This window comes from Erinaceus europaeus, chromosome 6, assembly GCF_950295315.1.
Source record: "Erinaceus europaeus chromosome 6, mEriEur2.1, whole genome shotgun sequence".
Classification (NCBI taxonomy): Eukaryota; Metazoa; Chordata; class Mammalia; order Eulipotyphla; family Erinaceidae; genus Erinaceus; species Erinaceus europaeus.
In genome coordinates this window covers 14557357-14583585 of record NC_080167.1, presented here as the reverse complement: position 1 = coordinate 14583585, position 26229 = coordinate 14557357, and the positions used below count along the sequence as shown (strand labels likewise).

The following is a 26229-nucleotide window of genomic DNA, read 5'->3' as shown; positions in this document are numbered from 1 at the left end:
GTCCTTGCATATGATATGTGCCACCGCTCTGCCCAGTTTAGGGATTTTAAAAAGAAGAATTTTATTAATAATTATTACTATTATTAACCAGAGCACTGCTCAGCTTTGGCTTATCGTGGTGCTAGGGATTGAACCTGGGACATTAGAGCCTCAGGACTGAAAGTCTTTTGTCCATTATGTTGTCTCCCCAGCCATAGCCATAGGAATGCTTTTTAACACTATTCTACAATTATGTAAGTAATAATTATAATAGATAACTTGTTTAAGAAAAGTTTATTGTATCTACTTAGAGTGTAATTTTTAACATGTTCTTTTAGTATGAAGAGTTGATGGAAGCTTTTAAAACTTTGCATAAAGAATGTGAACAGCTTAAGACATCTGGATTTTCTACAGCAGAAATAAGAAGGGTAAATAATATAATAGTAATTTTAAAATTTAAATGATATTAGATTTAGCATTTTTGTTTTGAATTGATTCAATATGAATCTTAAGACTATATGAAAACTAATGATAACTAACGACAACTTCTTTTGTATGCCTTTGCTTGTTCTTTACTAAAGAAATTAATGAGATATGGGTAAATTCATAATAAATGCTTATGTTTTATGTATATTACTAACATGAATTAAAAATATTTCCTTCTGGGCCTTTAATATATATATATGTGTGTATATATAATAGAAAATAGAGAAGAGAACATAGAAGAAAAAGTCTAATTGTTAACATTTTATTGTATCTTTGTTCAGACTTTTGTATGTATATATAGTTATTTGGGGTTACATTAAAAAAAAATTTTTTTTTGCATCCAGAATTATCACTGGGGCTCGGTAACTGCACTACGAATCCACTGTTCCTGGCAGCCATCTTTTTCCATTTTTGTTGTTGTTGGATAGGACAGAGAGAAATTGGGAAAGGAGGGGAAGACAGAAAAGGGGAGAAAGAGATAGAAACCTACAGACCTGCTTCACCACTTGTGAAGTGAGCCCTCCTGCAGGTGGGGAGCCGGGGCTTGAACCAAAATCCTTGAGTGGGTCCTTGCGCTTTGCACTATGTGCACTTAAACCTGTATGTCACACCTCCTGGCCCCTGGGGTTACATTTTATATGACTATTTGCATCCTGCTTTTTTTTTTTTCTGGTAGGTTTTTTGTTGGGGTTATATACTTACTTGGTTCCACCACTCTCAGTGGACTCTTGTTTTAGATATAGAATGAGAGGCAGCGATACAGGGAGGGGAGATAAGATAGCACCACTCCACTGCTCCTGAAGCTTCCCTTTTGCATGGTAGTCCCATATGGTGTCTTAAGGTGCTTTGGTCTGGATGAGTTCTCAGTCTTGCATCTTGATTTTTAAGTCATTACATTTTAATACATTTCCATCGTTATTTTTCCATATTATATATATTTTAAAGCATATAAAAATTTTAGGGTTTGATGCATATTAATGTTCACTGCTTTGGGCTAATTTTTTTCTAAAGAATTTATTTATTCATGAGAAAGAATGAGAGATAGAGAGAGAAAGAACCAGACATCACTCTGGTACATATGCTGCCAGGGACTGAACTCGGGACCTCATGGTGGAGAATCCAGTGCTTTATCCACTGTGCCACCTCCCAGACCACTCTGGGATGATTTTTACAGGTCGGTAGATAGACAGATGGGGATATAAGAGAGATATGCCACAGCATTGAGGCATCCACTAGTGCCATAGAATGAGCAGGTGGTGTGTGTGAGGGAGCTTAAACCAGGGTCACACATGGCAAAGCAAGCAGCTTTCCACTGAGCTATTTCACAGGCTCCACTACAAAAAATATTTTTACATTTTCACAAAGCATATCTTTCCCCAAACACCAACTCTTATTTATATGGGCCTTTTTTTTTTTTTAATTGCCACCAGGGTTATCACTGGGGCTTGGTGCTGACACTACAAGAGCAGTCCACTGCTCTTGGTGGCTATCTTTTTTTCCCTATTTTTTTTTTAATTAAATAGTATAGAGAGAAATTGAGAGAGGATGGGGAAATAGAGAGATAGACAGCTACAGACCTGCTTCACTGCTTGTGAAGTGGTCCCCCTGTAGGTGGGGAGCAGGGGCTTGAATCCCAGTCTCCTTGTGCTTGGCAATATGTGCACTTAACTGGGTGTGTCACTGCCTGACGCCCTGGACTTTGTATTTCTTTTTTTGTTAATTTTTTTTTTTTTTTAACTACAGCACTGTTCAGCTCTGGCTTATGGTGGTGCGGGGGATTGAACCTGGGACTTTGGAGCCTCAGGCATGAGAGTCTGTTTGCATAACCATTATGCTATCTACCCTACGCCCTTTTAAAAATTTTTTATTATTATTTATTTTCCCTTTTGTTGCCCTTGTTTTGTTGTTGTAGTTATTGTTGTTGTTGATGTCGTCGTTGTTGGATAGGACAGAGAGAAATGGAGAGAGGAGGGGAAGACAGAGAGGGGAAGAGAAAGACACTTGGAGACCTGTTTCACTGACTGTGAAGTGACACCCCTGCAGGTAGGGAGCCGGGGGCTCGAACCGAGATCCTTATGCCGGTCTTTGCGCTTTGCACCCCGTGTGCTTAACCTGCTGTGCTACCTACCGCCTGACTCCCGGACTTTGTATTTCTATAATCCCTAAGTTACCAATGTCATTTTCTCATTTAGTCATTATTAGAAATGGCTTTCTTAGGGTGGGGGTAGATAGCATAATGGTTATGCCTAGAGACTCTCCTGGCTAAAGCTCCAAAGTCCTAGGTTGAATCCCTCCACACCACCATAGACCAGAGCTGAGCATATATATTGCTTTCTTAAGGATACTGTCCCCAATTCATGATTAGTTTCCCAGTTCCTTTTATTTTATAGCACTCATTTCACTTATACTACTTTAATTTTTTTTTTATGGAATAGAATGAAAATACGGTGATGAAGATGTAACCAGTACTCCTATACTCTACCAGCTGAGCACCTCTACAATTTCTTACAATATTTCAATGTCTGTCTGCCCAGTGATATATATATATAAAGTGAGAGAGACAAAAGAGAAAGGAAAAATACCCCAACACCAAAGCTTGCCCCAATACAGTGGGGATGAGCCCAAACCTAGATCACATGCTTGGCAAAGCAGGCACACTATACAAGTGAAATGTTGCCATCCCCTTCCCAATGTCTTTAAGCTCTAGGAGATCAAGTGTCAGGACTATGTGTCTGTTCACCACCTATCACAGTGATGCTTCTCAATACGAGTTTATTGAGTGTATTAGGAATGAAAGGTAAACTCACAGCTAGTGGAAAAGAAAGATCCACAGGTTGATTCTTAAAATAAGAAAGCTGGGAGTCGGGCAGTAGCACAGCCAGTGAAGCACACGTATCACAAAGTGCAAGGACTGGAGTAAGGATCCCGGTTCGAGCCCCGGCTCCTCACCTGCAGGGGAGTCACTTCACAGGCAGTGAAGCAGGTCTGCAGGTGTCTATCTTGCTCTCCCCCTCTCTGTCTTCCCCTCCTCTCTCCATTTCTCTCTGTCCTATCCAACAGCGATGACATCAATAACAACAACAGTAACTACAATAATAAAACAAGGGCAACAAAAGGGAATAAATAAATATTTTTTAAAAAGATTTAAAAAAAAAAAAGAAAGCAAAGGACAAATATTTAGCTGCTGTTCTTCCATCATGTCACGAAAATAAATTGAAATAGTAAAGTTAACTAACGTCATTAATTACTACCAAACTGGGCCAGCTGAAATATATTGAACTAATTTTGGACATATTTTTTGTAGAACACATGATTAAGCAAGAAATAGAAAATCCCGTGCTCTAGAAGTAGCTAGTATTGTGAATATATTTGTGTCCTTTTTATTTTATATTTATCTTTTTTATTTATATCCTTTTCTTGGTATTATGTCAGTTTAACGAATATATTTGTGTCTTTTTATTTTATATTTATCTTTTTTATTTATCTTTTTCTTGGTGTTGTGTCAATTTAGTGAATATATTTGTGTCTTTTTATTTTATATTTATCTTCTTTATATCTTTTTCTTGGTATCATACTATACATAAAGGTTGTAATCTGCTTCTTTTAAAAAATTTTAATTATATTTATTTATTGGATAGAGACAGCCAGAAATCGAGAGGGAAGGGGGTGATAGAGAGGGAGATAGAACAAAAGACACCTGCAGCACTGCTTTACCATTTGCAAAGCTTTCCTTGTGCTGGTGGGGATCAAGGGCTCGAACCTGGGTCCATGTGCGCTCAACTAGGTGCATCATCACCTGGCCCCATAATCTTCTTAAGATTTTTTAATATTGTTCTTTAATACAGTACTACCAATAGAGAATAAACATACCTGTTTCCCCAAATTCTATCAATACTGACTGCCATGTATATTTTTCCTTTTATTATTACTGTAATAGGCTATTGGGGGCCGGGTGGTGGTGCACACAGTACTAAGTGCAAGGATCTGGGCTTGAGCTGGGGGCTCAAACCTATGGGGGTGGGGGAGGACACTTCACAAGCAGCAAAGCAGATCTGCAGGTGTCTATCTTTCTCTTCCTCTTTATCTCTTTCTCCCCTGCTGTATCCCACGAAATGGAAAAATGGCCACCAAGAGCAGTGGACTCATAGTGCCAGCACCAAGCCCCAGCAGTATCCTTGGAGGAAAAAGAAAAAAAAAACTATTTTTTTTAGGTTTAAGAAGGATTTTCTGTTTGTTTCTATTAGACCACATCATGGAGCCTAATAAAAAGGAAGTTAGCTTGATTTTGAAGTCATTATTTTTAGGGAGAGAATTGGTTAATTGACAAAACAAAGTTTTTATTGAAAGCTCCATAGCCTTAAAATAATCTTGATGAAAAATTGGCATACTTTGGTATTGGACACAGCAGATAGGATTTCAGCAACTATTGTTCATGTTTTTTAGACCTCATATTTTCCATTTTAATTTTTTGAAAAATCATGTATACATTTTCGGAATCAGAAGTAAATGTGCTAGGTGGTAATTTTAGCTTTCTTCATTATAGCCTGTTATAGTTGCTTTTCTAAGTGAATACCAAGCTGCCAGATAAATTACCCTGCATAAAGAAACCTGGAGGGTATATAAAAATACCCTTCATCTAAAATGAATCTTTGTTCTTTAATGCTCTTGTTCTAAGTGATGGAAATGGTAGATGCCGAGTCATAAAAACTTTGTGAATTCTACAAAGAATACTTTTTTTTGCCTCTAGGCAAAAAGGGGAGGGAGAGATAAAGAGAGACATCTGCTGACCTGCTTCACTGCTAGTGAAGCGTCCTCGATACAGGTGGGGAGTGGGGGCTCAAACCCAGGTCCTTGCCAGGTCTTTGTGTGCTTAACCAGGCACACCACTGCTCCCCCCCCCCCCCAGAGAATACATTTCTTATAATGTCATTTTGACTACCTTTTTTCTTTCTTCTTTTTTTTAGGATATCAGTGCGATGGAGGAAGAGAAAGATCAACTTATTAAGCGAGTTGAGCGGTTGAAGAAAAGGGTAAGGCAAGAGTTAGCACAGTAAGACTTTGGCCTCAAGTCCCAAAAATTTGCAAAGACTTAGGAATGCAAATAAAGATCAAATAAGACATGGGTATATATCTGAGGAAGGAATCAAATAACATTGACAGAAAGGAAATCTCTCTAGGCAGTGGCCCAAAACCATACTGGAGTCTGAGCCTTGCTGTCATCTCTAGGGAATATAGTTAACCAAAAAAAAAAAAAAAAAGTGGATGCCTGAGTCACATGACATACTAATTTCTTTAAGCAGGAAGTAACATGTACTACTTATTCCCTTACTGTAGGTGGAGCCAGTTCAGAATCATCAACAGATGCTTAAAATAGCAAGGCAGCTTAGAGTTGAAAAGGAGAGAGAAGAATTTCTCATACAACAGAAGCAGGAACAAAAGAATCAGGTATCTGCATTAAGCTTTATGTTCTCATGATGAAAGAGTTCATTTTACAATTAAAAAGAAAAGGGAATTTTAAAATTCTATGTTAACAAAAGGAAACTTTATGGAATATTTATAAGAATATTTCATGGCTTCAATAGCGCCTTTTAAATTCTTTACTCTGTATATGTATGTACGCTCTTTTTTGATCTGTTTTTAATTCATATTGTTCCAACATTTAAAAATATTCATTGTAATGCATACAAAATGATTAATTATGATACAACTTCTATCATTTCTATGAGAACATCCTTATTATTCCACTAACAGAAGTAACCTCAATACTTTTTTCAGTGGCAAATAAGAAAAATCACTAAAAGACTTAAAATCATCTATGGTCCACATTTTTGCCTTGAAGAAATTACATGGCTGCAATTTTTTTTTTTTTTCTTTTCATTCTTGAGGCTTCATAGTTCCAGACCAAGACCAACTTTTCCTAATAGAAAGACAGAGGCAGAAGGAGAAACTGAATGACACACGGCACTAAAAATCCCCCTAGTGCAGTGGGGGCTACACTCTAACTTGACTTGTGCATGTGGCAAAAAAGGCACCCTGCCAGTTGAACTATCTTCACACCACAGAAAGAATTGCTCTTATTTTATTAAAAGTCTGGCTTGGGACTAGAAGATGGCTCACTGGTAGAGTGCACATTTTACCATGCATGAAGATCCAGGTTCAATTCCCCGATTATCACCTCGGAGCCCTGTGCAAACAGGGAAGCTTCACAAGCAATGAAGCTGTGCTGTGGCTATCTCCCCCCCTTTTCTCTATCTCTCCCTCACTTTCCTCTGCCTTCTCCTTTCTATCTAAAAAAAGAAAAAGAAAAAAGAACAAAAGGAAGAAAGGAGAGAAAAGAGAAGAAAAGTCAACCCTTTCAGGAGTAGTGAAATTGTGCAAATGCAAAGCCCCAGTGGAAACTTGGCAGCAAGGGCCAGTGATATAGCTTACTTGGGTAGTGTGCTATCTTAGTATGTGCATAACTCAGGTTTGAATCTGGCCCCTACCACACTGAAGGAAGCTTCAGTTCTGTGGTCTCTTACTCTCTGTCTCTGTGGCTCTCTGTTTCTATCTAAAAACAAAAACAAATGAAACTTGGCAGCAAGAAAAAAAAAGAGGGCTGGGGAGAAAGCATAATGGTTATGCAAAAAAAAAAAAATCATGCCTGAATCTATTAGATCTCAGGTTCAGTCTCTAGCACTACTCTATGCCAGAGCTAAGCAGTGCTCTGGTAAAAAGAAGAAAAAGAAAGGCACTATTTCAAACTGAATAAATTTATACATTAAAAATACATTTCAGAGTGGTCCGGGAGATGGCACAGTGGCTAAAGCACTAGACTCTCAAGCATGGGGTCCTGAGTTCAATCCCCAGCAGCACACGTACCAGAGTGATGTCTGGTTCTTTCTCTCTCTCCTATCATTTCTCATTAATGAATAAATAGAAATCTTAAAAAAAATACATTTCAGGAGGCCAGATGGGGACAGGGGCTCAAACCTAGATCCTTCTGCATTGTAACATGTGCACTCAGCCAAGTGCACCACCACCTGGCCCCTGCATCTTAGTAGTTATGGCTACCACAGAAAACTTCATTGTCTGGCTCTGCTTCAGATTCTGAGATATAAGGTTTTTATAATTTAAAAAGCTATAACAGATTACTGGTGCATATATTTCCTTTTTTTAAAGATTTTATTTATTTATTAATGAGAAAGGAGGAGAGAGAGAAAGAACCAGACATCACTCTGGTACATATACTGCTGGGGATTGAACTCAGGACCTCATGCTTGAGAGTCTGATGCTTTATCTACTGTGCCACGCATATATTTCTTTAACAAGTATTTTTTCTTTTTCACCAAACACAAAAAAATAACTAAAAATTTTTGAAAGCTTTCTTTTTAAAATGTTTTGTATACAGAGGTGTTGATAGAATCAGTTCCATTTTGGGATTAATGGAATTCTTATTAATTGATATATTTTGTATCACAAGATTTATGTGCATGTATTCCTCATTGTTTATCTGTATGAGTGGTAGGTTTCAATAGAATAAACTAATAATATAATATAATATAATAATTATTTAATTGTGTCTTAAAGCTATTTCATGCAGTTCAAAGACTGCAAAGAGTTCAAAATCAGTTGAAAAATATGCGCCATGCAGCAGCAGATGCAAAGCCTGAAAGTAAGTGGAAACTATTATTTGACATAAATGATTAGAGAATATTAATTTAAGTCAGTAGTCTTCCTTAAAGCAGACAATCTTAAACCAATTCATAATCAGGGAGACAACACCATGCGTAGAACACATGCTGTGTAACCTTGAGGTACCAGGTTTGATTACTAGCACTGAACATGCTAGAGCAACACTCTAGTCTAAATAAATAAATAAATTTGTAGTCTGGTTGCACAGTGGTGGAGCTCTGGACTTAGAAGCATGAGGCCTAAATTCAATCCCTGGCATTGGATATGCTGAGTGCTGCTCTGACCTCTCTCTCCTCACCCTGTCTGCCTACCTTTTATGAAATAAAGTTTTTTTTAATCAAAGTAGGAATTATCATCAGGAAAAATTAAGTATTTTGAAGGTCCTTATTCTAGCTAGTGAATCAAACCCTAGTGAAGATAAGCCTAAGCTGTGGTCGAGAAGGTGCAATGGATAAAGCATTAAACCCTCAAGTGTGAGGTCCTGAATTCAGTCCCCTGCAGTACATGTCCCATAGTGATGTCTAGTTCTTTCTCTCTCTCCTACCTTTCTCAAGTTTTCACTTAGTGTTTTTTAATTCCCACTCAATTTGTTGTCAGCGGGTTCTTCTTCTAGCGTTTGCCCTTCTTCCGTAGCCAGTCAACAGCGTCAGGTTGAGCCTGATATCTGCTCGTTGCTGGCTTTGAAAGTGACTGGGATCCATGTGGATTCAGTCGGCTAGGAAGGATCATCAGTTTCCCCAATGTTTGGGTACTCACGGGATGCACCACGGGAAGGTCGATCCAATGCATCCCTGTCAGCGGGTGAATGTAATGAAAACCACTGTGATGGGAGATTATCTTGTATGTCCATATATGTGACCCAGGTTTGAGCTTAACCCACTGGAGGAAGTTTTGGTTGCTGTGGTGTCTTTCCCTCTTTCTCTGTATCTCTTCCTTTTCTTTTCTTTTCTCTTCTTTTCGCTTTCTCTTCTTTCTTTCTTTATTTATTTAGCCTCCAGGGTTATTACTGGGGCTCATGCCTGCATTACAAAACCACTGCTCCTGGAGGCTATTTTCCCCACATTTCCCCCATTTTGTTGCCCTTGCTTTTGTTGTTGGATAGCACAGAGAGAAATAAAGAGAAGAGAAAAATAGACACCTGCAGACTTGCTTTGCCACCTGTGAAGCGACCGCCCTGCAGGTGGGGAGCCAGGGGCTCGAACTGGTATCCTCATGCTGGTCCTTGCATTTAGTGTCATGTGCGCTTAACCCGCTGCACTACCGCCGGCCCCCCTTTCTTTCCTTCCATCCTTTTATCCTTCTTCCTTTCGATCCTTGCTTCCTTTCTTTCCTTCTACCTCTTCCGTCCTTCCTCCCTCCTTTTTTTCTTTCCTTCTTTCTTTCTTCCTTCCTTCCTTCCTTCCTTCCTTCCTTCCTTCCTTCCTTCCTTCCTTCCTTCCTTCCTTCCATTCCTCTTGGGTTATCGCTAGGGTTCGGTGCCAGCACTACCAATCCACTGTTCCTGTGGCCATTTTTCTTTTTCTTTTTTTTTTTTAATTGGATAGGACAGGAGAAATTGAGAGAGGAGGGACAGATAGAGAGGGGTAAAGAGAAAAATAGTCACCTGCAGACCTGCTTCACCACTTACGACCCCCGCCCCTGCAGGTGAGGACCCAGGGGCTCCGACTGGGATCCTTGCACGGGACCTTGCGCTTAGTATTATGTTTGCTTAACCCGGTGCGCTACTGCCCAGCCCCCTCTCCGTATCTCTTTCTACGTGGGGAAAAAGGCTGCTATAAAACCCCAGTGATGACTCACAAAACATAAAAAATATGAATCATTGTATTAGAACCAGGAATATAAAAAATAAAATACTGGATCCTTAAAATTTCATACTTTTTTGGGAGTGGGTGGGTGGTGGCACACGTGGTTGAACACATGTTAAATTGCACAAGGATTCAGGTTCAAGCCCCCAGTCCCCACCTGCAGGGAGGAAGCTTCACAAGAGGTGAAGTAGTGCTGCAGGTGTCTCTCTTTATCGTTCCCTCTCTGTCGCCCCATTCCTTCTCCATTTCTCTTTGCCTCTATCCAATAAATAAAAAAAAAAATTAAGAATGTAGTACTTTTCCAAAGTTTAGATAGTGCTATTGACAGGATTACCTGCCTCTTTTGTCACAGTAGCTCTATACAGGGAATGAGCTGTTTTAATATCCTAAAGCATACCATCAGACTAATATAAGACATTTTTAGAATGTTTTTGCTTATCACAAGTGAGACCAGGTAAACTGGAAGAGTAGTTCAGAGTCCCCCATTAATACTGAAGAAGCGTTTTAAATGTAAATTTGTAGCTTTTAGAGTATTTTTGTATAGTATTCAATTAAGTATACTTTAAGATTCATATATAGTAGACACTACATGATATACAATTCACACATAATACATGGAATGATTATAATTTTAGAAAATAGATAATAACTGTTAGTGAAAATGTGGAGAAATTGAAACACTCGTGTGTTGCTGATGAGAATATAAAATGGTGTGATTACATTGTAAAACACTTTCAGCATTTCCCTGAATTGTTAAGCATAAAATCACCAGGTGATATAGACATTTCACTGCTAAGTATTTACCCTAGAGAATTTAAAAGATATATTTACACAAACATTTTCCATAAATGTTCACAGCAGCCCTATTCTTAATAGCTAAAAAGAACCAAACTTCTCTAAATTGATGGTTGACAAAAAGTAAAATGTTGTATACATCCATGCAATACAATATTATTAAAAAAAATAAAGGTAATGAAGTATGATTTATACTACAATATGTATTCAATTAAAAGCATTTCGATGAAAGAATAGATTTAGGAGACTATGTATTTTACAATCCCATTTGTATGAAAAGTCCAGAATAACTAAATTTAAGGGAGAAGAATTAAAACTATAGTGTTTGCCTGGGCCCCTGGAAACAGTATGCACCAAACCCCATTGATAATCCTAATGGAAAGAAAAAATATTTTTTTAAGTCTTGGACCAGGGAGATTAGCAGTGGCTCACACAGGACTTTCATAGAGTTTCCAGATTTGATTTCTGACACCAGCAACAGTCAGAGCTGAGCTGTGTTCTGGTGAATAAAGAAGGGGGGGGGGGAGAAGAAGGAGAGGGAGGGAGAGGGAGAAGAAATTCAAAATCTTGGGCCAGCAAAAATAGCTACCTTGGGTAGTTGACTGCTCTGCCATGTGTGCTGCCGAGCTTCGAGCCCAGATGCCCACCACAATGAAGGAAGCTTAAGTGTTATATCTCTCTCTCTCTGCTTTTCTACATATATCTAAAAAGAGAGAAAGTAAGAAAAAGAAAAGGAAATAATTTAAAATCTTAAAAGCATTGATTCCTTGCATTATTTGCCTTTGATGCTTTTGAACATCAAGAGGAAAAGCCTAATCATCTAGCAGCAATAAATAAATAGGCCAAGATGCAGTAAATTTAATAAGAAATCACATAGGAATTGGTGCATAATTATAGTGTGATTCATTAAACACTTTCTCCTTCTCATTCCTCAATTCCTAAAAAAAGGGGGAGAAAAAGTAGGGAAGAATGAAAAACTTGTGAATTTGTCTTCAATACAATTTTATGTGGTAATATATGGTTAAAACAACAGAACTAAAAATAATTTTAAGACTTTGCTCCAGATTTATTATGCAATCTTGTACGTAGATTTGCTTAAACCGGAAATCCAATGTTTTAAAAAGTCAAGCCAGGATTTGTAAATGTGTAATGGAAAGATCTGAAATAAACTTTTTAAAGCTCTCTAAGCTGGGAATTTATAACAAAGCCATTATTCACTAAAAAAAATCTGTGTATATATTTGTGCACACTACCAAAATAAGAAAACTGTTAAATCTTAAAAATATAATTGAATGTATCCTGATAATAAAAGTAAAATAAAGACAAAAATCTCTAGGAGATTTTAAAACAAAACAAACAAAACAAATATATGTATTTGAAGTTTTCACTTAACTGTAAACTAATACTTTATATATTAAAACTACCAAACATGGAAAACCAGAAATGTTTTATGAATGTAGATCATTTCTCTTTTTGGGATCTCAACTGAATGTCTTGATTTGAAACTGACAAATTACATTACCATTTATGAAGTACAAATATAAATTGAATCATAAGTGGTTAAAAAGAAGAAGAAGAAGAGTAAATGAGAGGCTATAGAGGAAAACCCGGGTGAGATGTCATTGGTATTACCGTTTAATTTGTGGATTTCTTAAATAGTTAGAAGGTAAAATGCTGCCCAACAATATATCTAGCTCTATAAATGCTATTTGGGATACCAAAAATTAAAGTGGTAATTCTGAAAGTATATAAGATTGCTATTTCTATAATCATTTAAATATTCTTCAGTAATTCATAATTATTCTATAAAAATGTTTCTTTATTGTACTATACTAGAAAATGTATAGAATGCTTTTAACAAGTATGCTCTACTATCCAGGTGTTACATTTTAAAATCACTATAGATCATATCACTATAGATCACTATAAGATCATCACTATATATACTTTCTTGGACTGATTATTATTTTATTTAAAAAGGTTTACTGAAGAGGCTAGAGGAGGAGATAAAGTTTAATTCATATATGGTAACTGAAAAATTTCCCAAAGAATTAGAGAACAAGAAAAAAGAACTGCATTTTTTACAGAAAGTGGTTTCAGAACCAGCTATGGGTCACTCTGATCTTCTCGAACTCGAATCTAAAGTAAGTGACAATCACCTCCTTATTTTATAACAACTTTATTATATTATTATTATTATTTTAACCAGGGCACTTCTCAACTCCAGCTTATAGTGGTGCAGTGAGTAAACCTGGGGCTTTATAACTATTATGGTATCTACCCCCACCCGGAATTGACAGTTCTCATGGGAAGCTGCTTTTTTTCCCCCCCTTTTGTTGCCCTTGTTGTTGTTTTTTTATTGTTGTTGATGTCGTCGTTGTTGGATAGGACAGAGAAAAATCGAGAGAGGAGGGAAAGACAGAGGGGGAAGAGAAAGACAGACACCTGGAGACCTGCTTCACCGCCTGTGAAGCAACTCCCCTGTAGGTAGGGAGCCGGGGCTTGAACCGGGATCCTTACACCGGTCCTTGTGCTTTGCGCCATGTGTGCTTAACCCACTGCACTACCAGGGCAAAACATATACCTGAAGTAAAATTGCACAATAGTCTGCAGTGAGTCAATAAATGAAGCAAACAAGTACAAAGACCTAAAAAGACACCATAAAGTTCCTAATGAAAGTTTCTGTTTAGATCTAGATACCCTCCTCACCTACTTCCTACTACACTTCCCTCTCTCACTCCAAAGATAACTTTATCAAAGCAAGGACTGCAAAAGCTGAATAAGAGCAAGAGACTGGCATACTTTAATGATAACTCTTTAGTCACTATCGGGCCACCCCATCAGCTGGGGCCCTGGCTGTGGAGTCCTGAGATTCCCACACAGACTTGATGGGCCTAGACCTCAAATAAATAATTTTTTAAATGAACAGTTTAAAAAATATTAAAAGAGAGAGAGAATGTGGATGGATGGGAAAGAGGAAAAAAAACAACAAGGGAGGCAGAAGATGCAGAAGACAGAGAAGAAGATGATGGAGATGGTGGAGAGTGAGAAGATGCAGAAGAGGGAAAAGGAGATGATGGAGATGGCGGGGAGTGAGAAGATGCAGAAGAGGCAGAAGGAGATGATGGAGATGGCGAGGAGTGAGAAGATGCAGATGAGGGAGAAGGAGATGATGGAGATGGCGGGGAGTGAAAAGATGCAGAAAAGGAAGAAGATGATGGTGATGGTGGAGAGTGAGAAGATGCAGAAGAGGGAGAAGGAGATGATGGAGATGGCGGAGAGTGAGAAGATGCAGTTCTTCCTCTTCTGCATCTTCTCACTCCATCATCTCCTTCTCTTTCTTCTGCATCTTCTGCCACCCCACCATTGGCATCATCTCCTTCTCCCTCTTCTGCATCTTCTGCCTCCCTGCCATCTCCATAAGCTCCTTCTCCCTCTTCTGCATCTTCTGCCTCCCCGCCATCTCCATCATCTCCTTCTCCCTCTTCTGCATCTTCTCACTCTCCGCCATCTCCATCATCTTCTTCTTCCTCTTCTTCATCTTCTCACTCCATCATCTCCTTCTGCATCTTCTGCCACCCCACCATCGGCATCATCTCCTTCTCCCTCTTCTGCATCTTCTGCCTCCCTGCCATCTCCATCATCTCCTTCTCCCTCTTCTGTGTCGTCTGCCTCACCGCTATCAACATCATCCCATGCCCATCGGCATCTCGGTTTTGAAGCTCACTAGTAGGCTTATTTTAGTTATATACCAAAGAACATATCACTACACTAGTTTTTAGCCTAACCTCTTATATGCAGGTGGACCCACGTTATTGTCAGGGGAGATGATGTCATGGCTGGAAAAAGAACCTGAAAGCTGGATCAGGGATGAGTTTACTTCCCAAATATGGGAAAGCTGCATAGATATTGTTGACTGTAGACCCCCATCGATTTGTCCTGGTGCCCATATTCACCTTAGAAGCCTATGTGACCATCGCATCCCTGTAGATCTGAGCTCACATTATGTGGTCCTGAGTAGGAAAGTTCCAAGCTGCTCAAATATCAGGACCCATCTTCCTCAGGTGTAGCATAGAGTATGTTGTCCATCCTCCCTTCAGAGGATGGAACATTCTCTACCATTGTTGATCCAAGTTGAGGGCAAGGTCATATGGGGGGCCCACAGAGGGGTCTATTTTGTTGTTCCTGATGTTATATGATATTTTTGTCCTCTAGAAATAAAATACTGATCAGTGACTGGGAAGTTGAATCAGCTCATGTTTTGCATGCCTGAGCCCTCAGTCCCATATACAATACAGCCAAGTTCTGCTCTGGTGTCTCTGTTTTTATCTCTGTTTTTCTCTCATAAAATTAAAAAAAAAATTTAAGGGGGTAGGGTGGGAGTTAAGGGGACACAGAATAGTGGTTGGATCATGTATAGGTATGAAAATACACCTGGAATCTGATAGTTTTATAAAGCAATGCTAAATTACAAATGAAAAAAATGTTAAAGGGGGCAGAAGGAAAACACAACCAGTATACACTTTTCTGTCCATGAGGTTCTGACTCAGACCTTGATACCACATGAAAGTACCATGAACAACAGCACCAGAGAAAGTTCCATGGATGGTAGAACAGTGCTGTGGTATCTCTCTTCTCTGCCTCTCTCTCGTCCTCCTTTTCTCTGCCCTCACTGCCCCTCTTTCTGAAATAAAGAATGAAATAACTGGTTCAGGTGCATGGCTATGGTTCCAAGTTAAAAATAAAATTAGGCCAGAGGATGCTAAGTGTTACTGCAAGTGGGCAGGGTTCATTCCATACATCACCGTTTAAAAAGAAACTAATTAGATTTTTAAACTATAATGTAAGAGAGAAAGAGATCAGAGTACCACTCTATCATTTATATCTGTCTTGTTATGCAGTATAGGAATTGAACACTGGGCCTTATTTGCATATGTTCTACCACTGTTGTTATATTTTATTTATTTATTTATTGTATAGAAATAGAGAACATTTGGGTGGGGGTAGATAGGTTATGCAAAGAAATTCTTATGCCTGAAGCTTTGAAGTCCCAGGTTTAATTCCCTGCACTACCACAAACCAGAGCTGATCAGTGCTCTGGTTGAAAAAAAGGAGTTGGGCAGTAGCGCAGCAGGTTAAGTGCAAGTGGTACAAAGCACAAGGACCGGCCTAAGAATCCCGGTTCAAGCCTCCGGCTCCCCATCTACAGGGGAGTCGCTTCACAAGCGGTGAAGCAGGTCTGCAGGTGTCTATTTTTCTCTTCCCCTCTCTGTCTTCCCCTCCTCTCTCCACTTCTATCTGTCCTATCCATCAATAACAACAATGATAATAACTACAACAATCAAACAAGGGCAACAAAAGGAAATAAATATTTTTTTAAAATCTTTTAAAAAATTGAGAGGTGAGGGAGAGAGAGAGACATCAGCAGCATTGCTTTACCACTCATGAAGCTTTCCTGCTGCCAGGGGGAACCAGGGACTTGAACCTGGATCTTTGTGACTGGTAATGTGCGATCAACCAGGTGTGCTATGGCTTGGCCCATACTGATATATTTTTTTTGAATAATAATTAGATGTCAGTAACATTGATTGAAAAGTTTGGTTTGCTCATCCTTTAGCATGACTAACATATGCCAAATAACTACTACCATTAAATACATACTTCTGGCCATTTTATAAATTTACTTATGGGAATCAAATGTTCATGTTTTAGCTCATATCAATATGTCATAAAATTAACAGAACGCTAGTCTTTTCAAAGTATAGATATATTGAAAACCTTGTAAATTTTTTATTTACAGAGAGATATTTTTGTTGGTGTTGTTCAATTTTGGAAAACTTTACATTAATAAGTAGGATATGTGACAGCTATGATTAAATCACTTAATCACCAGAAGAAAGAAGGTTTTCAGATGTCATTCATGTCAACTCTCCACTTTGTTCAAAAATTCTTTGTATTAAATCCCTAGGGGTACTTTAGACATAGTTTAATCTGTGTATAAGTAATCAGTATGGAGCCAGGCAGTAGGGCAGCGGGTTAAGTGCCCATGGTGCTAAGCACAAGGAATGGCGTAAGGATCCTGGTTCGAGCCCCTGGCTTCCCACCTGTCGGGGGGGGGGGTCACTTCACAGGTGGTGAAGCAGGTCTGCAGGTGTCTATCTTTCTCTCTCTCTCTCTGTCTCTCCTCCTCTCAATTTCTCTCTGTCCTATCCAATTACAGCAACAAAATGGGGAAAAAATGGCCTCCAGGAGCAGTGAATTCATAGTGCAGGTACCAAGCCCCAGCGATAACCCTGGAGGCAAAATAAGAATAAAAAAATAAAAATTAAAGAAAGTAATCAGTATATGTTATTTATAATAAATTATATAGCTCTAGGGAAAAGACACACACACATATTTCCTGAAAGTAGTTACATCCGCCCTCTAATAATATTAATAGAACTACTCCATCAAATAATTGATAAGGGTTAAAATTTAGTACACAATAGGATAGTTTTGCTTGTGTGTAGAATATAAATAAAGCATGAGTTTATTAAAAAAAAAAAAAAGTAACCAAACTATTTCTCAGAATTTGTGAGAACTGTGGTGATTATTGAGGAGAAGGGTTTTACAGAACTATGGTGATGGGTAAGATGTAGAACTGTATCCCCGAAATCTTATAATTTTGTTAACCAGTATCAAAAAAAATTGTAAATTGAAAACTTGGTTTGACCAGATATTTCTTAATTTGTACAATCATGTGGAAAGTCTTTAACTTTTTTTTTTACTTTGATACTACTTTAGATTAATGAAATAGGCACAGAGATCAACCAACTGATAGAAAAGAAAATGATGAGAAATGAGCCATTTGAGGGCAAACTGTCCTTATATAGGCAACAGGTAAGACCACTCTTTTGGCCTACATATTTAGACCTATAATCCTACAGGCTGACACCTTCATAAACACAAAAGGTTGTGTTAGTTACAGTCTTTATGTGAGAAGAATATTCTATCATTGCTAATCTTCCGGTTATAGCCAAGAATTTATGAAAATCTACAAAAGGTGTATGTCCAAGTTTGAAGTGTAATATACCTGGTAATGTTTAGTTTCATTAGTATCTGCCAACTATGATAGAGCTATTGGTATTTATATCTGTAAGTGTGGAATTTGACTTTTTATGTAAAAGCTTACCTTAAGTGATAGAAGCAAAATTTTATAGCCTTTAGCGAAGTAAAGGCATTATAAATTTTAAGGGTTAAAGTTTATTTACAAGTATAAAATCAGCTAAGTTTTAGTGGTAGGTCATTTATCATTTTATATACAACTATTAGATTATGAGGATATATCTGTATGCATTTTAAACAGAAAAGTCAAATGAAAACCATGGATTATCTGAAAGTAACTTACCAAAGGAGGAGTTTAGTTTGAGGAGCATTTTATAACTTCAGAAAAATGTTGGACTATATAACAAAGCATTATTCAAGAACATTATACTTTTTAAAAAATATATTTATTCTCTTTTGTTGCCCTTGTTGTATTTATTGTTGTTGTTGGATAGGACAGAAAGAAATGGAGAGAGAAGGGGAAGACAGAGAGGGGAGGGAAAGACAGACACCTGCCGACCTGCTTCACCGCTTGTGAAGCGACTCCCTTGCAGGTGGGGAGCTGGGGGCTCGAACCAGGATTCTTACACGGTCCTTGCGCTTTGCATCCACTGCGCTTAACCAGCTGCTCTCTACAGCCTGACATTATACTTTTGTTTGTTTGTTTTACTAGAGCCATGCTCAGCTCCGGCTTAAGGTGGTACAGGGGATTGAACCTGGGACCTTGGAGCCTCTGGCATGAGTCTCTTTGCATAACCATTATGTTATCTTACCCCCCACACACATTATACTTTTAAAGATCTTTTTATAATGGAAAAGTCCAACCATTCTTACAGATGGAGAAAATAATTCAATAAACTTTCACGTGTCTCTAACCTATAGGAATCATGACCTTTCTTTTTTCATTTATACCCTAGTTTCAACTGGATTATTTTGAAGCAAATCTTGAACTTTGTATCATGTAACCTATAGATACTTCGCATATCTCTTAAAAATAAAGATTTCAGGGTGTGGGAGATATCACATAATGGTCATGCAAAGAAACTCTCAAGCCTGAGGCTCCAAAGTCTCAGGTTCAGTTCTCCATACCATCATAAGCCAGAGTTGAGCAGTGATCTGGTAAAAAAAATGAATGAATGAATGAATGAATGAATGAATGAATGAATGAATGAATGAAGCCTTAAGTAAACTTTATGGCATGCCATATCTGAAATGCTTCTTTGTTTTTTTTTTTTAATTTTTTATTTAAGAAAGGATTAGTGAACAAAAACATAAGGTAGAAGGGGTACAACTCCACACAATTCCCACCACCCAACCCCCATAATCCCCCCCCCTCCCATGATAGCTTTCCCATTCTCTATCCCTCTGGGAGCATGGACCCAGGGTCGTTGAGGGTTGCAGAAGGTAGAAGGTCTGGCTTCTGTAATTGCTTCCCCGCTGAACATGGGCGTTGACTGGTCGGTCCATACTCCCAGTCTGCCTCTCTCTTTCCCTAGTAAGGTGTGTCTCTGGGGAAGCTGAGCTCCAGGACACATTGGTGGGGTCTTCAATCCAGGGAAGCCTAGCCAGCATCCTGGTGGCATCTGGAACCTGGTGATTGAAAAGAGAGTTAACATACGAGGCCAAACAATTTGTTGAGCAATCATGGATCCCAAGCTTGGAATAGTGGAGAGGAAGTGTTAGGGAGGTACTCACTGCAAACTCTAGTGTACTTCTGCTTTGAAATGCTTCTTTGTATACTTTTTATAGTATTTGGCTACCCGTTTATCCAGTTGTCTCAACACCAGTGAATAAAATACAATGTACATGTTTTCCCAATGGATTTGAGATTCTACCTTTACTTTGTTCTGAATTTTACAATATTATTGGATTTGTTTCTGGACTTTCCATTGTTCTACTGACATGCCTATTCATTTAACCATGTTAAATGTTTATAGAAATTTTATAATCAAGTTCTAATATGTAATAAAAGCAACCACTTTCATACCTAGTTCCTATATTTTGTCAGGATTTTCCTTGCAACTCTTGTTTTATATTATTCAAAATGAACATTATCAATTATGTAGCTCAAGGAAAAAGACATAAATTTTAAGTTACTGGGCGGGGGAGACAGCATAATGGTTATGCAAACAGACTCTCATGCCTGAGGCTCCTAAATCCCAGGTTCAATCCCCCGCACCACCATAAGCCTGAGCTGAGCAGTGCTCTGGTGTTTCTCTCTCTCTCTGCATCTCTCTCAAAAATAAAATTAATAAAAAAAAAAATAAATTAAATAAATTTAAAAAAAATTTAAGTTACTGAAGTTGCTTTATACTTTTTTTTTTTTAATCAATTCACTTGGAACTTATATCTTTACTATTTCATTCTATCTAAGAACATGGTATATCTCCCCATTGACTCAAGTTATTTTATTGTCTTTCAGGATCAGTTTTTTTTTAAAGAAAGTTTTGAAATGTCTCGTGAAATTTGTTCTTACATATTTTATTTTACTTTTTAAAAATTTTTTTAATTTTATTTTATTTATTTATTCCCTTTTGTTGCCCTTATTGTTTTATTGTTGTTGTCGTTGTTGGATAGGACAGCGAGAAATGGAGAGAGGAGGGGAAGACAGAGAGGAGGAGAGAAAGATAGACACCTGCAGACCTGCTTCACCGCCTGTGAAACGACTCCCCTGCAGGTGGGGAGCCAGGGTTCGAACCGAGATCCTTATGCCGGTCCTTGTGCTTTGAGCCACCTGCGCTTAACCCGCTGTGCTACAGCCCGACTCCCTTTATTTTACTTTTATAAATGACGGGCTTTTTCATATCTTCTTACTAATTTGTCTATCAAAGTTGCTGATTTGTTTAATGTAGTCCCCCCCCCCTTTTTTTTAGGTACATAGTTACCTACTCTGAAAATTCTAATTTTGGGGGGGACAGGGTAGCAGTGGACCTGGTTAAGCGCACATAGTATGAATCTTAAGAACCCGAGAAAGGATCCTGGTTCAAGCCCCTGGCTCCACACATGCAGGGGGGCGCTTCACAAGTTCTCTCCCTCTCTGTCTCCCCCCTCCTTTCTCAATTTCTCTCTATCCTATACAATAAAATGTAAAAACAAACAAACAAACAGTCCGCCAGGAGCAATAGATTTGTAGTGCTGGCAGGGAGCCCCAGCAATAACCCTTGAGACAAAATAACAATAATAATTTTTCTTTCATATTCTTATGCTTTTTCTTGTATAATGACATAAATACATACCTATAATACAATGCTAAGTTGTAATGGAAATAAAGGCCATTTTTATCTTGTTCCAAACTTTAGTGGAAGATAACTTCATATTTGACAAATTAGGTAAGATACTGGTTTAGGCTTAGAGTTTTTTTGTTTGTTTGTTATTTTGTTATTTTATTTATTTTTGAATAGAGACAGAAATTGACAGGGGAGACTTAGAGAAGAAGAGAAAAAGAGAGACACCTGTGAAGCTTCCTAACCTAGAGGAAGGGGTTTGGTGCTTGAACCCAAGTCCTTGCACACTGTGACACTTATGCTCTGCTTGGTGTGCTATTGCATAGCCCCAGGTTTAAGTTTATATTTATTTACTTTATCATGTTAAGGAGGTGTACCATCAATATCGGTATAGTTCTGTTACGTTATTATTTCTTCTCTGTTTCTTGGCTAGAATAATTCCATAGAGAGAAACCTTTTGTCACCTCTCTTTTTATTTTGAAAGCAGGAAAGACAAAAACATTTTTAAGGGTTTGTACTAGAGACACCCCACACACCCACACCCACCATTGCTCCTGCCAAAGTTGTTTAAAGAAAATATTTGTAAACTAATACAACTATGGTTCATTTAAGGAAATCCCCCAAGAGTTGCTAATTAATGTAAATGCTACATTCATGGCTAAAATCAGCCATTTGGATTGTGTAAACATTTGCATAATCGTGGTGAGTCAAATATTTGATTTATTAGACTGCCCCAAGTATCATAGATATTTTAACATTTTACTTAAAAAAATATGAATGGGGAGTCGGGCGATAGTGCAGTGGGTTAAGTGCAGGTGGCGTGAAGTGCAAGGACAGGCCTAAGGATCCTGGTTCGAGCCTCCTGCTCCCCACCTGCAGGGGAGTCGCTTCACAGGCAGTGAAGCAGGTCTGCAGGTGTCTATCTTTCTCTCCTCCTCTCTGTCTCCCCTCCTCTCTCCATTTCTCTCTGTCGTATCCAACAACAACATCAATAATAACTACAACAATAAAACAAGGACAACAAAAGGGAATAAATAAATAAGTAAAAAGCATGAATGTTGAATTGAAATTAGACTACCTGTGTTGTAGTTTTAAGAATAAAGCACTCTTGACTCCTTCTAGTAAAAGGAAACTCAACATACAGAAAAACAATAGACATACTGTTAGCTTCTATTTACTTACTTAGAATATATTTTTTCTTTAGCACTTGAATGTTAATGAATAATATTTGAATATTTTTATTACTGTTCTATTTGTATTTGTTTCTATGCTGATATGTTTTATATAGTCAGAACTTTTATGACTTTAGAGAGGTGTTGAATATACATTACATACTAATACAAAATATATAATTGAAGATGACAGGTAACAGAACAAGAGTTCAGGAAAATCAACCTGACAAAGAAATTTTTATCTTGTTAAAATATAAAATAGAATTTTCACACACACACACACACACAAAGTTGGTGGTATGTCTTATTTTCCACTTTTAATGCTTAATTAGGCGTCCATCATTTCTCGTAAAAAAGAAGCCAAAGCTGAAGAACTCCAGGAAGCAAAAGAAAAGTTGGCTCGTCTAGAGAAAGAGCTGTCAATGAAGACAAATCAGACCCGTGAATCTGGTGGCACTGAAGTTTTAAAGGCAGATGAGGTAAGTTAAGGTATCTTGTGGGATAAGCAATACTTTTTTTTCCTTTCTTTCTGCCTCCAGAGTTATCACTGGGCCTCGGTGCCTGTGCTACGAATCCACTGCTCCAGCAGTGGTGAAGCAGGTCTGCAGGTGTCTTTCTTCCTCTCTCTCTACCCCACCCTTCTTAATTTCTCTCTGTCATGTTAAATACAATTTTTAAAAAAGAAAGAAAAATTTCTCATATTCAAACCTCATTTTTTTCTTTGAAAAAAAATATTCAGTGAACATTCACTATGCCAAACACAGTTGAACTATTCCCACATTTCTCTGTTGATGCTTCTGACTGTAGCCTCCTATAAGCCTTTTAGCTTATTGACGAAGTCTTAGGTTTCATAAATACTAAAAGAAATTGAAAAATCCTGTTGGCTGTAACATTCACTTCCAGATTGCTTTAAAACATGGGAATATTTTAAATGATATTTAGAAGCCAACAATGTGTGTTTCGTGACTTTCTTGTTATTCAGGAAAAAAAGATTAATTATGCAACAATTTTCTGCTAAAGTAGTCATTCTTTGCTCTCATGTGACTAGGTGTGAGAGGCAGTATAGTGTCATGGTCAAGAGCACAAGCTCTAGAACTTGGTTGTTTAAGTAGATATCCTGGTGGGTGACCTTGGACATTAACCTCTTTATATTTAACTGTAAAATGCTACCATATCTTTTAGTATTTGTAGATTAAGTGAAGTGATACCTGCAAAGTGTTTAGAATAGCACTAGGCATATGCTAAGTGCATAGTGAGTGTTAACACTTAATATTTTTATATTTTTGCTGTCCACTTGACGAATAGTGCAGCGGGTTAACCGCAGGTGGCACAAAGCACAAGGACTGGCATAAGGGTCCTGGTTCAAGCCCCCAGCTCCCCACCTGCAGGAGAGTCACTTCACAGGCAGTGAAGCAGGTCTACAGGTGTCTTTCTCTCTCCCTCTCTGTCTTCCCCTCTCCATTTCTCTCCTATCCAACAACATCAATAATAGCTACAACAATAAAACAAGGGCAACAAAAGAAAAGGAAAGGAAGGAAGAAAGAAAGAAAGAAAGAGAGGAAGAGAAAAAAATTCCCAAAAAAACCCACTGTGATAATCATTTATCTGGATGTAAACCTTCATTTCTTCATTATGCATATGTAGTTTGATTAATCTTGTGAAAAATTAGTAATGTGACTGTGTTAATAATGTTAGATGATGTAACAAATACTAGTCATTTATGTTCCTTTGACTTTTTTTTTTAACCAGAGCATTGTTCAGCTCTAGTTTATGATGGGGAGGGAGGGTTGTTTGAATTTGGAACTTTGAAGCCTCAGGCATGAGAGTCTCTTTGCATAACCATTATGTTATCTACCCCACCTGACATTTCTTCTTAGAGATCAAAGCTGTTTCAGTAGTGAAGTATGTGTTTTGATGCTTTTGATGCCGTTTTAATTAATATTGTAGATGTCACTTTTTGTCTGAGAATTTTAGTTCTGATTGGAAATGACAATTGTACAAAAATTTCTTTCTTTTTAATTAATATTTCCTTGACTATTCTTAGTAATAAAATATCGATAAAGCAGGAGTAGGGCAGTAGCGCAGCGGGCTGAGCGCACCTGGCACAAAGCACAAGGACCAGTGTAAGGATTCTGGTTCGAGCCCCCGGTTCCCCACCTGCAGAGGAATCGCTTCACAGGTGGTGAAGCAGGTCTGCAGGTGTCTGTCTTTCTCTCCCCCATCTCTGTCTTCCCCTTCTCTCTCCATTTCTCACTGTCCTATCCAACAACGACGACAATAAAAATAACTACAACAATAAAGAACAAGGACAACAAAAGAGAATAAATAAATATTTTTTTAAAATAAAAAAAGATAAAGCATCTAAAGCTCTTTTTTAGTAAAAGATAAAATGTCTAAAATTAGGGAAATACACAGGAATAAGGACATGAATGTGCTTACCCCTTATTCTGACAGGCTTCTACATAGGAAGAAATTTCTTAGACACTTGAAATTATCTTCTTCTTTTTTTTTTTTTTTTATTCCTTTTGTTGACTTTCTTGTTATTGACGTCGTTGTTTTTTTTTTATTATTTAAGAAAGGGTTAATTAACAAAACCATAGGGTAGGAGGGGTACAACTCCACACAATTCCCACCGCCCAATCTCCATATCCCACCCCCTCCCTCGATAGCTTTCCCATTCTCTATCCCTCTGGGAGCATGGACCCAGGGTCATTGTGGGTTGCAGAAGGTAGAAGGTCTGGCTTCTGTAATTGCTTCCCCGCTGAACATGGGCGTTGACTGGTCGGTCCATACTCCCAGTCTGCCTCTCTCTTTCCCTAGTAAGGTGTGTCTCTGGGGAAGCTGAGCTCCAGGACATATTGGTGGGGTCTTCAATCCAGGGAAGTCTGGCCGGCATCTTGATGACACCTGGAACCTGGTGACTGAAAAGAGAGTTAACATACAAAGCCAAACAAATTGTTGAGCAATCATGGACCTAAAGCTTGGAAAAGTGGAGAGGAAGTATTAGGGAGGTATTCACTGCAAACTCTAGTGTACTTCTGCTTTCTTACTTTGGAGCCATACTCCAAACTCAGTCAATTTCTGCTTTGCGTTTCTACTTTTTTTTTTTTTTTTTTTACATGCATAACATTCCCCAGATTCCCATTTAACAATACAACCCCCACTATTTCATTCATCATTTTTCATGAACCTGTATTCTCCCCACCCATCCACCCACCCCAGAGTCTTTTACTTTGGTGTAATACTCCAATTCCATTTCAGGTTCGACTTGTGTTTTCTTTTCTAATCTTGTTTTTCAACTTCGGCCTGAGAGTGAGATCATCCCGTATTCATCCTTCTGTTTCTGACTTATTTCACTCAACATGATTTTTTCAAGGTCCATCCAAGATCGGCTGAAAACGGTGAAGTCACCATTTTTTACAGCTGAGTAGTATTCCATTGTGTATATATACCACAACTTGCTCAGCCACTCATCTGTTGTTGGACACCTGGGTTGCTTCCAGATTTTGGCTATTACAAATTGTGCTGCCAAGAACATATGTGTACACAGATCTTTTTGGATGGCTGTGTTGGGTTCCTTAGGATCTATCCCCAGGAGGGGAATTGCAGGGTCATAGGGTAGGTCCATTTCTAGCCTTCTGAGAGTTCTCCAGACTGTTCTCCACAGAGGTTGGACCAATTGACATTCCCACCAGCAGTGCAGGAGGGTTCCTTTGAGCCCACACCCTCTCCAGCATTTGCTGCTGTTACCTTTTCTGATGTGTGACATTCTCACAGGAGTGAAGTGATATCTCATTGTTGTCTTGATTTGCATTTCTCTGACAATCAGAGACTTGGAGCATTTTTTCATGTGTTTCTCAGCCTTTTGGATCTCTTCTGTGGTGAATATTCTGTCCAAGTCCTCCCCCCATTTTTGGATGGGGTTATTTGTTGTCTTGTTGTTGAGTCTGGCAAGCTCTTTATATATGTTGGTTATTAAACTCTTATCTGATGTATGGCATGTAAAGATTT

The 26229-nt window shown here is 38.2% G+C and overlaps 1 protein-coding gene across 5 annotated transcripts in view; it reads left to right on the top strand.

Annotated features, from left to right (window-relative positions):
- The window catches only part of IFT81 (intraflagellar transport 81), a 270130-nt gene that overhangs the window by 172857 nt on the left and 71044 nt on the right, over positions 1-26229 (top strand). For all 5 annotated transcript variants that reach the window (XM_060193120.1, XM_060193119.1, XM_060193121.1 and 2 more), the window contains 7 exons: positions 318-407; positions 5430-5495; positions 5800-5910; positions 8035-8119; positions 12720-12883; positions 17523-17618; positions 22551-22697. In XM_060193120.1, the coding sequence (XP_060049103.1) occupies positions 318-407; positions 5430-5495; positions 5800-5910; positions 8035-8119; positions 12720-12883; positions 17523-17618; positions 22551-22697 (759 nt within the window). The remainder of the gene's footprint in view (positions 1-317; positions 408-5429; positions 5496-5799; positions 5911-8034; positions 8120-12719; positions 12884-17522; positions 17619-22550; positions 22698-26229) is intronic.